A 14,169-nucleotide genomic window follows, 5' to 3' on the forward strand; every position below is an offset into this window, starting at 1 on the left:
ATCAATTTGTTTGCTGAAGTAATGTAGTGTGCTGTTTGGGAAAAAAATACAAGCCAGCTTCTACATGCATTCAATGTAAATGGAAACATATATATTTATCTCCATAATGAAAAACACAGCAACCCATCATCCCTTCCCTCTCCCTGAAAAAGCATCTGGGATTGGAAAGGCCAGAATCATGACTGATGCAAGTCTTTTGACTCTGTGTTTATCATTGCTATATTGAATGTGAAATTAGGAATGTGCAAAACCATGCGTGGCTTTGTTTTTGTTTGTTTTTTTCAAGTAAGGTTCAGAGCTGGATTCTACTTTATCTGAAATCCTGAAGTTTGGAGAAAAAGGAAAGGTTCAGATGAAGACTGCCGGCTATGACTCATGCCTACTACGCAGTACGTTACAAATGTTTAATTTCACCAAAATCTCTTATAAGAAAAATACTGCAGTTGATGGCTTTCTTTTTAGCTGTGGTGTTAATAAAAGCTGCTGATGTCATAACTGAACAACAAACACATGTTCTATTGCAATATTGTATCTACACACAGAAAATAACTAGCAATGATTCTCAACATTTTCCATTCTGGGCCCTGCACTCCCTTCTACTAGTTGTACCCCTTTCACATACAACTAAATGGGGAGCACACAGTGGTTGTCTCCTGCCACGTGTTTGGGAGTTGTGGCCCTCAGAATGCATATCCCTAACTTAACACAGCAGCAAGTCTGAAAGGAGAGGACAAGAAACATCATTTACAATGCACTTTAAAAACCACTCCCTGTTTTTGTTAAAACATTTGTTTTCACTGACTTAAAATGATTCTTCTTTAGCTTCATACGAAGCCACTGTCCCACTTCCGATATGTCTAAGGAAGAAAAGTTATTCACTAAACTCTGCTTGGGCAGAATTTTTTCTTTTAACACTAGTCAGATTTGGCAAGTTATTTTAAACTAAGCAAGTGTCTTCACCTAATTGTTTTTCAAAAATATATTTTAAACAAAACTACTTACTAAACAGGCAGTAGGCTACAGGTGAGGGCTTCTCATGCATCATCAATCTAAAATACAGACGACCACAAGTGCACACAAGGACTATTAGTGTATTATCTGGCTGTGCTTTTGACAAACTACACTGAGAGAATAGCAAATGCAGACCTGGAAGAAAGGAAGGTCTGCTTGCAACTGATCAAGGATTAATGTTCCAGAGGTACAGTAGTTTGAAGGTTGTCTTACAGTCTGCCACAGTTTAAAATTCACATTCAATTTACACAAAACAATACATCTGTGATAAAGAAGGAAGGTGAGCCACTCTTATGTAGACTAGCTTGTTGATAAAATGGGCAATTTGGCTCTGATTTACAGAAGATTTAGGCATCCAATATAGAAATTTTGGGGGTGTTTTCCTACTTCCACCAATACTAAAGAATGGTGTTTTCATTTATTCCATTCAGGATTGATCCATCATCTTGCGGTAACATCATGTCTTTTTGCTAGGTATTACTATATCTACATCTTTGAAAATGCAGCCAAATAGAGGTAAGGGCTTGTGTTTTCACACAATAGTGAAAAGAAGAGGGCACAAGCAAACCACTCTGGTGGAAGGTGTTAACCCAGGACTCTAGCTAGGTAGAGCATGCCGAAATTGAGTCCAGTAGGCATTTGCACTATGCACATTCCATGGGATCTAACTGATATTGGCTCATGGCCTGGGCACACCAGTGCATGCTCCTTTAGAAAGAAATTGAATTACATCATTTGCACTCTACTTTTCATTAAATTACAGGAATGCATTCATTTTTAAAGGGAAACAGCTATGTTAGAAACTTTTTTGTTAATATTTTTACAATATGGGCTTCCTCATGCTGGTTGATCCTCTTCAGGGTGTTAAGTGAGCATACTTTAACCAAGAAAATAGCTGGGCTATAAAGGAAGAGAAGTGTCACATGTAAGAAACCAATAGGCTGTTCTTGGCATGGCAATTTTTTACTTAGTTGTAAGAGAAGATCAGCTAAACAGACATGGCAACTTTTTGTATTTCATTAATGAAACATTCATAAACTTGCAGTGTCCACTCTTGTGTAGAAAGGGCATGGCCTAGCTATTTTGCGTCTATTTGGTGCTCCCTGAAGTCCTGTCTTTTAGCTTCCTGCTGCAACACAAAATAGTTGTTTTTATTTTACTAAATACTGGAGTACCCAATAAACCAGCTGCAGATCTCTATGAAAATTTCATAGGAAATGTACACAATATTGTACATGCCCTTTGCAAGTGAATCAGACCTCTACTGCCCACTGAATTTCACATGTAAAGCAGGAATGACACCATTAGATATTTTATGAAAACACATAAGGAACACTTCTATTATGTTTTCCTTTTTTATGTTTTTGGCACAAAAAGCAGCCTGTAACAGATTTCAACATCATAAAGATCCATGGGATCACATGTATAGTAGAAAGTGACCTTCCTTTGTTGTTCAGAGCTCCTGCTCCAACTAGGAATCTACCTTGGGAAAGATACTGACTTTATTGTTCCTGCTGATTTTTTTTTCTGATTTACATTTGGGCTGCTTTGTCTGGATGAGCTCTTCAGGAGTATTCCCCAAAGGGGGCAGCAGTCGCTTCTTACTGTTGCGATTTTCTGAGAGCCACTGTGGAGGCAACTCAAAAGGCCCAAAGCCGAACTGTATGGAATATTTGTCATTGACCACATCTGCTTCTGTGGCCATAGCTGGGGCCACTTGAGCAGCAGAGTCTGCAACAGTGTGTGGTAGACATTTCTGAACTGTTGTCTGTTCTATCTCTAAACTGGTGGTAGGGATTTCCTTCTGCTGAAACTCACCAGAACCAATGGATTTTGTTTCATTCTCTTCATCATCCTCTGTGGGCTTGAATATTTGCTGCTGTCCAATGTGAAACATCTCCAGAAGCTGGCTACCAGAACGGACATGGGGCTCCAAGCTGGCTTCTACAACATTCCCAGAGCTGATAATGTTCCTCCTGCTATACCTCCGGTGTAGTTGCAATATTGTCCCTAGTAAGTACTTTCGTACAGATTTGTTTACAGTCAAAAAGAGCAAAGGATTGGCTAGCAGGGAGACTTTAGGCAACCAGATGGCAGTGAGGAGCAAGAAGACTGAAATATCTGGTATGTTCAGTATGGTGCGGTATATCACCAGTGTCACATAGGGGATGCTGCAGAAAATAAAGATTATAACCATGGACAGCAGCATAGCATGAAGCTCAGCTTCTCTCTGGGAGGCATAGGGAATAGAAATAGTGTTCTGAGGGGTTCTTAAGGCAGCTATGATGACTTTCTTCTTCTGGCTAGCACTCAGTGCTCTGCGGATAAGAATCATGAAGAAAAACACCACAGCCACTGGTACTATAACAGTGGTGATGTTATAAATAATGACATACACCAAGTGGCCTAGGGAGTAGCTCCAGGATACTGTGCAGGTTGATATGGCATAAATATCAGACACGTTGGTCATAGCAAATACTGGAATGCTAGCTACCACAGCGTGGGCCCAGATGTAGATAACCAGGTCTCGAGACTTCGCATCAGATATCTTTCTTTCCAAAGGATATAAAACTGAGTAATATCTGCCAAAAAAACAAGGACAGTTTAAAGAGATGTGGATATAGAGAATGTATCAATTGTTTGGGATCATACAGTATAATGGCTTGAAGGAATGACATGAGGTTAATGTTTTTGATAGTCATTTGGCAACCCACATCATATTCAGACACCTAACAGTTTCTGGGTTTTTTTAAACAAAGAGTCTGGCTTTAAAAGTTAAAACAGGAGTGAAGACCCACTCCTGGGAAGCACATTATTATTGATTGGCTAATAATCTACATATCAGGGATTATATTCCCGTTTTGTTTGGATTTATGTTAATGAAAAATATACTGATCTTGAAACGTCCAAGTGTCTCACTCATGGTTTTCTTACCTCCATGCACATTGTGCTGGTTGTTTTCTGTAAAAAGAATATTATTGATTGAAGCACATGTATGTTCACTCAAAATGCCAGAATCTCAATGTTAATCTGAAAGATGTCCTATGATAGATTAGCTCATATAGTACCCTCCAAAAACCAAGTTTGAGAGGGGTAATTGTATAAAAGCTTATGCCCAAATAAATTTGTTATTCTTTAAGGTGGCAGAGAACTCCTTGTTTTTTTAATAATATCTGAAGCATCCCAATATTGTGTATGGAGGGCAATAAGTGTGGATAAATTTTGCTAGAACAGTAGCCTAATGCACCATAACAGTCTCCTAAATATCTTCTGATGTGATTTTTAAACAAAATGTAATTGTGAGCAGTAATACAATATACCTGGCAGCTCTGATTGGAGCATGGCTGTAGTATTTGATGTCATGTGACACACAATTTTAAAAAGTGAGAGGCTTGTCATATACACAGTTTTGGCTGTGGTAAATCACCTACCCTAGGCAAGCAAGCATGATATCTCTAAGTGTTGCAAAATCCAGGAATATTTGGATGTATGAGCTTTTTAAAATTAAGGATTCATTCATGTATTTGTGCTGTTATTGTCCTTTAGGTGGTTTATTTCTAATCATAAGGAATAGGAATTCTCCTTGTCAAGTTGTAGAGACTTGTGCTTTTTAATGCTCATGGACATGAGCATTATCAATGAAGCTCACATAGTATGCAGTTTTCAGCTGAGGACCATGGTGTCTATTACTTATATGGTCAAAGATAGCTGTATAGCACATATTGCTTGAGATACTGATTCTTAAGTATGAGTCTTGAGTATTTCTGATCTCAAAAGATGCCCATTCAAAACCGCATATACTCTTCATTGCAGATGTCAGAGATGAACAATAGCTTCACTTTAAGTCTCAGCCAGTTCATAACTATAAAAGTACATGACTTGGAAGGCATCTCATGATACCACATATATGCCCTGTGGCTTTTACTGCTTGAAATCCTGTAAGAAGCTGAAATTGCTGATAACAGACCAACCCTGAACAGAAGCCTCTTTCCATGGAGATCACTTTAACTGGATTCAATAGTTATGTATATGCAAGGGACATTGTAAACTGTCCATACAGTATCTCACCAGAAATCCAAGTATTTAATGAAGCAATGCTGGGTTTAAGCACAAAGCTAAATAAGATGAGGGTTGGGGCCTCAGATTATGAGGGGCCTCTAACCCCCCAAAAATTACTATATAAGTCTTTATTATTTCTATTTTTTGTTCTTTCTGTTAAAGTTGACATAACTTTGGGCCTCATTATGTTTTAATCCCACCCCAAGCACAAGGCATTACAAACAAAAACAAGATTTTAAAAAAATTAGCCCCCAACTTCTTTCTTTTTAAAGAGAAAAGTACATTTTTTTTTTTCGGCTTCTCTTCAAACTAGAACAAACCAAGAGTTGAGAAAATGGGTTTAAATAACACTATTTTAAATTTGTGAATAGTAAAGAAGAAATATGTCTAATCAGTTAGAGTTGTTCAAAACAATTTGGTTCAAAGAGCTCATTCTTTAATTAGTTTAGGTGAGTTCTCATCCAGAGTTTCATTTTGAGCTCTGAGTTCGAACAATATCAAAAACTCAAAGGAGAAATTAAATGAGTTCCTAGTGATTTCCACCCACACCATTAATCAGTCTTGAAACTCAGCCAGTTTAGCTCAATTTGTGAACATTTTAATGAAACCCAAAGGAGCAAATTATAATTACAAAGAATATAGAATGGATCCTATAACAATATGCATACAAATCATGCACCCAAGCCTGCAAGACCTGTGTGAGCAGCTTGCTGTAGCCCTACTCAAAAGTCAGTAAGAGCTCTGTTTGCAGAAGCCCTGCAGGTTTGGTCCCTATGATTACTGATCTTGATGCTCACTAGGACTGTAACAGTTATAGGCCAATCACTTTTCCCCATTTGAAAATTCTTTTTTTCTTGGACTCATGCATTGATTTTGCATTGGATGGAACACAAATCTCCTCCTTGATCATGTCTGAAATGTTAGGAAGTATTAGATCCTCAACACATGAAGGGATAATTCTCTTTTTCTCCCATCAGGCACCAGATTGGAAAGGAAGAGTCAAATTATAAAGACCAGTAAATACAGTGGTTATAATGAAAGCTAAAGACACACTTCAGGCACAGCTGTACTATTGCATATTTTGCCCAATATTAATCAAAAGATATTGGGCCAAATTCATACCTGATTTAACACTGGTGAATCAATAATTTTATGAGAGTTGGGAACATGGTTTCTCATAGAAGTGACACACAATTGCCATATTACGAATAACAGCATTCTGGTGATATAAAATATAGGGGATGATTTTTGCAACTAGCACAAATATTTCATGTTAGTTAACAATTTGTCATTAATGATGCAATTTACTTGTATCATCACTGGGTTTTTTTAATAGACAGTCTGTTTTCCTTTCACAGATTTAGCAACCATGTATCTTAAATCATGTGATCAACTTGCCTAATATTAATATTAACTTATGCACATATTTTTGTTATGGTCCATTACCCTGCTGGGCCCAGATTGGTGCAGGGAAACAGCGGGTAGGGACTCAGGGGGCACTAGAAACCACAGGCTGCCTCCACTGTGCCTGCTGTGAGGCATGGCAGAAAACTGCCAAAAGGAGCCAGTCAGAGTCTCCAGCCAGGAGAAGGTAGGGGAAAGGTAGCCAAAGCAAGGACTGTTAGTCCTTTGGAGAACTTTCCGTAATGTTTACTAGATATTCTTTGTCTTGTGCTGATTGGTTGTTTGTTCCAACCGTCCCTTTCTTTCACAGTCTCTTCACTTCAGTTTCACTCCAAACCAGGGGTGGGCAATAATTTTTGATGGGGACCATGATATTAATGGAGATGCGGGGTCTGGAATGGAGGTTGGGTGCAGAAGGGAGCTTGGTGTAAGGTACTGGGGTGCAGGAGGGACACTGCAGTCTGGGAGGGAATTGGGATGAAGCAGGCAGTTGTGATGTAGGGCAGGGGACTGGAGGACAGGGGTTTGGGATGTGATCTGGGGCAGGAGATTGGGGTGCCAGATCTGGGACGGGGTATGGGTGTAATAGGGGGACTGAGGGTTTGGGTATGTTGAGTGAAGGGGCAGAGAGTTGGAGCAGGAAAGGGCTGGAGTGCCAGAAGCAGGCTGTGGGCAAGAGATGTACTTGTCAGCTGCTAAACTAGCCTGCCTGCAGAGCTTAAAATGTTTCCCAGCCAGACAGTGTGCTTGCCTGGTCATGTGCTTCATGAATAACTGAGCCCAGGAGAGGGGGCGTGGTTCTTCTTAGCTGCCTGTTATTCTAACAAGCAGCTCCCATTGTTTGGTTTCTGCCAGAAAAAGACCAATGGGAAAGTGCTGGGGGGGGGCAGCTCCTAAAACTTCCTCCCTCCCTTCCAGTTTCAAAAGAGAAACGGAGCCCTATGCGGGCCGGATCTGGTGGCTTGGTAGACTGGATTTGGCCTGCGGGCCGTATTTTGCCCAAGCCTGCTCCAAACCTACCCTTCTTACTCTTGCCTTGCCTTCAGTGTCCCCTCACCCTTCCCTTTTCCTTCCATGTACTTTATCTTCTCCCATCTTTTTTCTACCCATCCTAAACAAAGTGAGAAAACCATGGAAATAACTTGATGTTTGCTGCCATCACCCTGTTCACTCTGGTTGTGCATTGTACTCCATTCACCATTCAAGATATTCCTGGTTGATTAAGATTGTAGGCTCCTTGAATCAGGGACCATCATTTTGTTTTATATTTGTACAGTGCCTAGTACAATGGTTCCTGGTCTATGATTAGGGCACCTGTACCATGATAATATAAATACTAATTTAGTAGTCTTGAACCCAAAACCTGTATTTTTCTCACACAACTTATGTGAAACTGTACTTTACCCTGTAAATAGAGATCTGCCTCAATATGTGTGTGATCACAAAGCATTGATGACTTAGTGAGCAAGTTAATGGAAAAGTATCCAAGAAGTTTGTTCAGACAAAGTCTTATTAATAATCAAGGATTAATGATAGGTGGAATGAGAGAATAGAGGCATCTTTAGGATAAATGGGTATATTAAAAGCCCTCTGTGAAGCCTGTAGATATCAGGATAAACTGAACTGAAACTGTTCCAGAAAACAGAGATTAATCTTTATATCCATATGTGCATTAAAGGAAATTGTGGGCCCAAAGCTGGGGTGGATGTAGTTGATATAGTGACACAAGGTACCATTACAAATATTTAACATTAAGATCTCTGTATTGAGCAGGGAAGGAAATAAAGAAAATCAAGGACAGAATGCTAGTAAATTTGATTTCTTACCTGTCCAATGCAATGGCAGGAAAACTAAGAATGGTCACTGAACAGAAGACTTTGTGCAAGAATTTGACAATTTTACAGATGAGCATAGTGTAGATCCACAAACAGCAGTGTGGACTGGCACTAAGGACTATATCAAAAGGCACACAGACTAGACTGGCACATATCCCAGAACAGGCCAAGTTCATAATGAAGCGGTTTGTTACTGATTTAAATACAGATGTTCTGTAGGTCGACCACAGCACCATGAAGTTTCCTGAAAAAAAAGGGAGAAGAAAAAAACAAGACAAAATACAAATCCATGCTTTTTAATTCATTTGAATGTTTCACTGTACTACAAATACAAGAATGTATTTAGAATTAGCTATATATATTTGGTTTTGCCTAGTATTTTTATTATATAGGCAGAACAAGAGCAGGCATCTGTGTGTGCACAGAACTGGATGCAAAGAGTTCAATTTCCAAACAGGTGACAAAAAAGATGCCAAGCAATGCATTTAGATGCTTAAATTGACACAGAGGTGTGTCAAATGGGCAGTTTGTTTTGAGTACACAAATATGCAAATCTGTTAAAGTCCCATACTTCCATAAGCTGGTGCACAATATTTTTAAAGATAAATAAACACACTAAGAAAACAGAGATTCCAAGTTAAGCTGATTTTACACTACTAGTGTGGGTGTGAAAATAGTTCAGCAGCCTGCTGCTTACCGTCTATGAAGACCTTGGTACAAGTTAACAGTAGTGCATTCAGGCCTATATTAGGCAACAAATGAATGAGATTTTTCTTCATTTATTTTTTGGTTTTAGCAATTCAATATAGACAAAGCCTCGGGGGAAGCCGGCGGGGGGGCATCCCAGGCGCGCCTGGGCTGCTCCCCCGCCGGAGCCCCTCCGCGGCTTTCAAAGCCTCGGGGGAAGCCGGCGGGGGGGCATCCCAGGCGCGCCTGGGCTGCTCCCCCGCCGGAGCCCCTCCGCGGCTTTCAAAGCCTCGGGGGAAGCCGGCGGGGGGGGCATCCCAGGCGCGCCTGGGCTGCTCCCCCGCCGGAGCCCCTCCGCGGCTTTCAAAGCCTCGGGGGAAGCCGGCGGGAGGGCATCCCAGGCGCGCCTGGGATGCCCCCCCGCCGGCTTCCCCCGAGGCTTTCAAAGCTGCTGCGGCTTTGCTCCCGGTGCCTCTGGTCTGCTGGGGACCATCTCCAGCAGACTAGGGACACCGGGAGCAAAGGAGGCGGAGGGGCGCTGGGGTATAAGATGAAACCCTATCTTTTAATTAAAAAGATAGGGGGTCGTCTTATACGCCCAGTCGCCCTATACGCCGGAAAATACAGTATCTAATGTTGGTGTTGAGATGAGATTGCTGCCCTGCATGTGTCTGACAACCGTTGTTACACTTAAGCTATGTCTACACTAGGGATGTTAAATATTGGTTAATTGAATAGTTGATTAACCTCATGAATTTTTAATCAGTTACTCAACTATTGTATAGTCCCCAGGGATGGGGCTGTCAGTCAGTGAGCTCTGGCCTTATTCCCAAGGAGTCCCCAGCTGCTCTGTAGTGCTGCCACGGTATCAGCAACAGCACTGTGGGATGCGAGGTGAGAACTGGTCTGCAAGGGGAGCAAGTTTAAAAAACAGCTCCCCTTGCCGACTGGCTGCCTGTCACTCGGCACTGCTGCCTCTGATAAAGAGACAGCAATGCAGGCTGGCAGCAGCCCATGTCTAGGAAGGGAATGAGCTCCAGAATACAGTGCGAGACATAGCTGAGATGACCTTCCTGCCCGCCCAGCTCCTAATATACTTTAAATGCAGAGCTGCAGCAGGGGTAGGTCCTAGCTCAGGACAGAATTGGGCTGCTGGCCGGCCTGGTAAAAAATTTACTGGCAATGGTGAGGGGAAGGAAATGCATGTAGTCTATAGCATTACCCTATAAGCTTTTGCTTATTGATTAATCAGCTACACTATTACATCCCTAGTTTACACTTGCACTTGATCAACAAAATGTTTGTTTCTTATGGGTGTTTAACCCTCTCCCCATGAACGACATAGTTTTGCTGCAGCAAGTGAAAGTATAAACTCTTCTTTGTTGGCAAGAGCGCTGTGGCCAACAAAGAGAAACCCCCTTATTGGGGGTGAAAGCCTTTTGCTGACCAAAGTGCCAACAAACAGCATTCACACACGCTGACTTTTAGTAATGGGGCTGTATTGACACAGCATTGTCACTAAAAACTGCATAGTGTAGACACACTTTTAGTATATATCCAAGACACTACGACACTGATATCCGAAGTTAGGAAACTGACCTGCACAGACCAGATACTTGTTACTATTCAACAGAGGCATGACACTGGTGTCAGAAAAAGAACAGCAGCAATATGACAATGTTAAGGATAACTGTAGACCCAGACATACTATTTTGTTTCCCCTAATTTTAAACTAAACCAGTAACAGAACACATGGACAAGACAACCACACAGGACATATATACTAACTGGGTATGTGGTAAGCATCACCCTTAGTGGGTGATGCTTACTAGGTAACAGTTAACTAGTGCCTGGGAGCAGACTGTGCCCGCAGCCTGTTGCAGGTGGAGGGCTGCTCCAGCCCCACTGGGTCCACCACGTTGTGGGTCAGAGCAGGAGCCAGCAGCCCTCCACAGGGCAGGAGTGGCAGCCCGTGGGCTGTTGGCTCCTCCAGCCAGCCTGAAGCGGTTCCCTTAATCATTGACCTGGTTAAACGTGACATTTAACCAGTTAACTGATTGAATGGGAATTTACATCTCTAATATATACATTACAAATATACAATACAATTACAATCTTTGCAAAAGTGATTCAGAAATACCATCCAAAAATCTCATCCCTCACCAATCTCAGTGGGTAGTTGGTTTCACAAGAAGTTGTTAAAGGCCCGCTGCTGTCATTGTACCCATGACATTAAAATCTCACAGAAGCAGCACACTGAGAAAGGAAACAATCTAGCTGCCTTTGTGGCATGTAATGCTGGGACCTTTCCGCTGCACACCAAGATGTCAAAAACATCAGATATGTGATAGAGCATATACAGATTCCAAGAGAGATTTTTACAGAAACAACATTTCCTAACAGGAAAACCACAACAAGAGCACACAAGTGTTAACAGAGAAATAGAAATGCCACTGAGTTGAGTGCAAGTCTTTGTTTTAACTCTGCCAACAAGCTTTTTAGAAACTAGCAGATATCTTTTCTGTATCATTTAAGAAAAGTGAGCAGTATAAATTTTGAAATATTTCCCATTGATGTACTATATAGAGTTACAGTAAATACAGATAAGTCTACATTCAGTTGCATGTCCATTATATGATGTATCTCTTATTATCCAAATTTTGTTTGGTAGCTGACAAAATATTTAGCTAAGTATTTACTATTTGATATATTTTAAAATAGAATCATGGTTTAGTTTTGGCAGGTGACTTGGGCATGATGCAATATTCACCAAGCAGTATTCAATCAGTGGTGTTTAAAGATTCCTAAAGCACTATGCCATCCATACTCATTCAATGAAATCATTTGCCTAACCAAATTATTCCTAGTTCTTCGTATCCTCCTGTTATTAGAGGAGGACACTTCAAGCAGCTCTATTCTATTATTGGGATGCCCTGGAGCAGGGGAAGAAGTGGATGGCTTTTTTAAAAAATTGAAACCAAATCTATTTTGAATTTCTTTAGTAGCTCTTCACAGTAAATCACTAAAGTACTGCAAAATTCACCTCTGGTGAAATGAATACAAATAAATAAAGAAGAAAAAGAAAAGCAACAAGTGTGAGTTTTTATAGTTCAGACACTGGTAGAGAAGTGGTGAGCTATGTTTCACATTCCTGTGGCACAAAACAAGAGCTAGTAAAGTAGGGCTGTCCAATCTTCAGATGCTTATAGATTGCTAGTTCTGCCTACTTGTTTTTCCCTTTGATATTTTCTTACCTTCTGCTCTTTGTTTCCCACCCCCCCCTCCTTTTTTCCTTCCCCTCTATTCCTTCTCCCCTATTTATTTGGGTCTGCACATCCTAAACTCAAAACTCTGGTCATCTGAAGCTAAATCAAGAGACACAGCCTTGGAGTCAGTTTTAAAAGCAATAGTTGTCATATGATTTCTTCCATTGGGAGGTATAGAAGAAATGAAAAATGGCACAAATCCTGAGAAAATCTGGCTGGTAGGTGGAGGAGAGAGCCCACAAGGCATTATATCTTTCTCTCTCTAAGACAGAGGAAGCCTTTATCTAGCTGCGATGCCACTGGAACTACATATGTGTTTGCTGGGTCATGTCAATCATAACTTTGGGATATAGCTGACTGCAAGAACTCAAAGGGGTATGAAGTCTCCACAACCAATGGGTTTCTCAATTGAATATCAATTGGACAATGTCAGGGCTATTCCCCACTCTGGCCCTCCAAGTGCAGAAGGTGGGGGCTCTCAAAGACCTGAAATCCCTTTGCCTCTAGGCTCTGCTTACAACCCCTCCCCAGAATCACAGATACACTGGATCTGAAAAATAAACAAAAGCTGTCACCATCAAGTGATTTAACACTGAAAAAAAAAGGAGGTAACACTTTAATTCCTTCCCCAGGATACCCTCAAGCTCTTTTGCCCCAAAAGAGCTTGAAAAAAAGGAGAGAGAAAAACAAGCTGCAATCCCTGGTCACTGACAGCTCATCTTAGGTAGGCAGACACACACACATGCAGGCCCTATTTCTTTCCAGAACACACGAATCAAATTGTCACCTTAAAAAAGTGATTTTTTTAACAAAAGAAAAGATATACATGATAAAGCACACTTGATTGCTAGGTGTTACAGAGTAACTAAGTAAAACAAATTAAAACACAGAGAAAATCTTTCAGAACAACTCTTAGATAGTGAATGGGGGAGGGGAGGCATGGATTCACACAGAGCATTTCAAACCAAACCACACAAATACAGAAAAATACTCTAATCATAACTAACTACACATTTCCTTTATTTACTCACAATCCCTTACATGCCCTGAATTCCTTGGAGGCAGGGTAATCCTGCCTGGGTTTAAATCATTCTATGTCTCTCAGCTCCTGTCTTAACTTCTCCAAACAAAGAAAGCAGGCAAGGTATTTTATACAATTCAAATTTCAGCACTATATTCCAGTGGTGGTTCTGGTTCCCTGCCAACACCCTTTCTAGCTATCTGAGTTTAACCCTTGAGTCACTGGGTGCTGGCCAGCACTTCTGTCCATCACAGACAATAATGATACTCAGAGAAGCATCAAGTATTAACTGTATTGTTATTTGCAGCCACAGCTAACTATAAAACCTACACCTCAGAGAAAATAAGGCATGAAAACTCCACCTGGGGGTCAGAATATAAAAGTGATCAAAGCCTATCCATTGAAACTCAGGTTTTTTTCCATATCAGTTTTACTCACCCTTCACCCATGCGAGAGAGTGACAGTGTAACAGGTGACTGTCATTTAACTAGCATTATAGCAGTCTATGCCCGTGGTCCCCAACACGGTGCCCGCAGGCGCCATGGTGCCCGCGGGGGCATTTGAATGCGCCCGCCAGGTGCTTGGAGCTGGCCTGGCCCCGGGCACATGGCGCACAGGCGCTTGCAGGGGGGGCGCGCTCGGGGGGGAGCGCCAGCCCCGGGCGCACGGCACTTGAGGGTGGGGGCCCCGCTCCCGGGCGCGCACGTGTCCCCGCCCCCTGGCACCCGGCGGGCGAACAGCCACGCCCCCTGGCGCCCGACAACCTGAAAAGGTTGGGGACCACTGGTCTATGCTTTGAGTCTTTCCCATACTTGTGTAGTCTGCCTTGCATTTTTTCTGTCTACATTCCTCTGCCATTAGGTGTTGAGAGTTTCTGTAAGATCAC

General features: G+C 41.6%; 1 protein-coding gene and 1 long non-coding RNA gene across 3 annotated transcripts in view; one reads left to right on the plus strand and one right to left on the minus strand.

Annotated features, from left to right (window-relative positions):
* The window catches only part of LOC112546697 (uncharacterized), a 42,828-nt gene extending 42,321 nt beyond the window's left edge, over positions 1-507 (plus strand). Inside the window, exon 5 of one of the 2 annotated variants that reach the window (XR_016349655.1) lies at positions 291-507. This is a non-coding gene — a long non-coding RNA (uncharacterized LOC112546697). Of the gene's footprint in view, positions 1-286 lie in introns of both variants that reach the window. The other variant, XR_012903428.2, reaches the window with a different exon arrangement.
* A 142-nt stretch (positions 508-649) lies between these two features.
* GPR176 (G protein-coupled receptor 176) overlaps positions 650-14,169 on the minus strand; it is a 59,943-nt gene continuing 46,423 nt past the window's right edge. Inside the window, exons 2-3 of the mRNA XM_075927076.2 lie at positions 8,301-8,553; positions 650-3,593 (exon numbers count right to left, since the gene is read on the minus strand). Coding sequence (XP_075783191.1) covers positions 2,483-3,593; positions 8,301-8,553 — 1,364 coding nt within the window. The 3' untranslated portion in view covers positions 650-2,482. The remainder of the gene's footprint in view (positions 3,594-8,300; positions 8,554-14,169) is intronic.

The sequence above is a fragment of the Pelodiscus sinensis genome, chromosome 5 (genome assembly GCF_052426305.1).
Source record: "Pelodiscus sinensis isolate ZL-2025 chromosome 5, ASM5242630v1, whole genome shotgun sequence".
Lineage (NCBI taxonomy): Eukaryota > Metazoa > Chordata > Testudines > Trionychidae > Pelodiscus > Pelodiscus sinensis.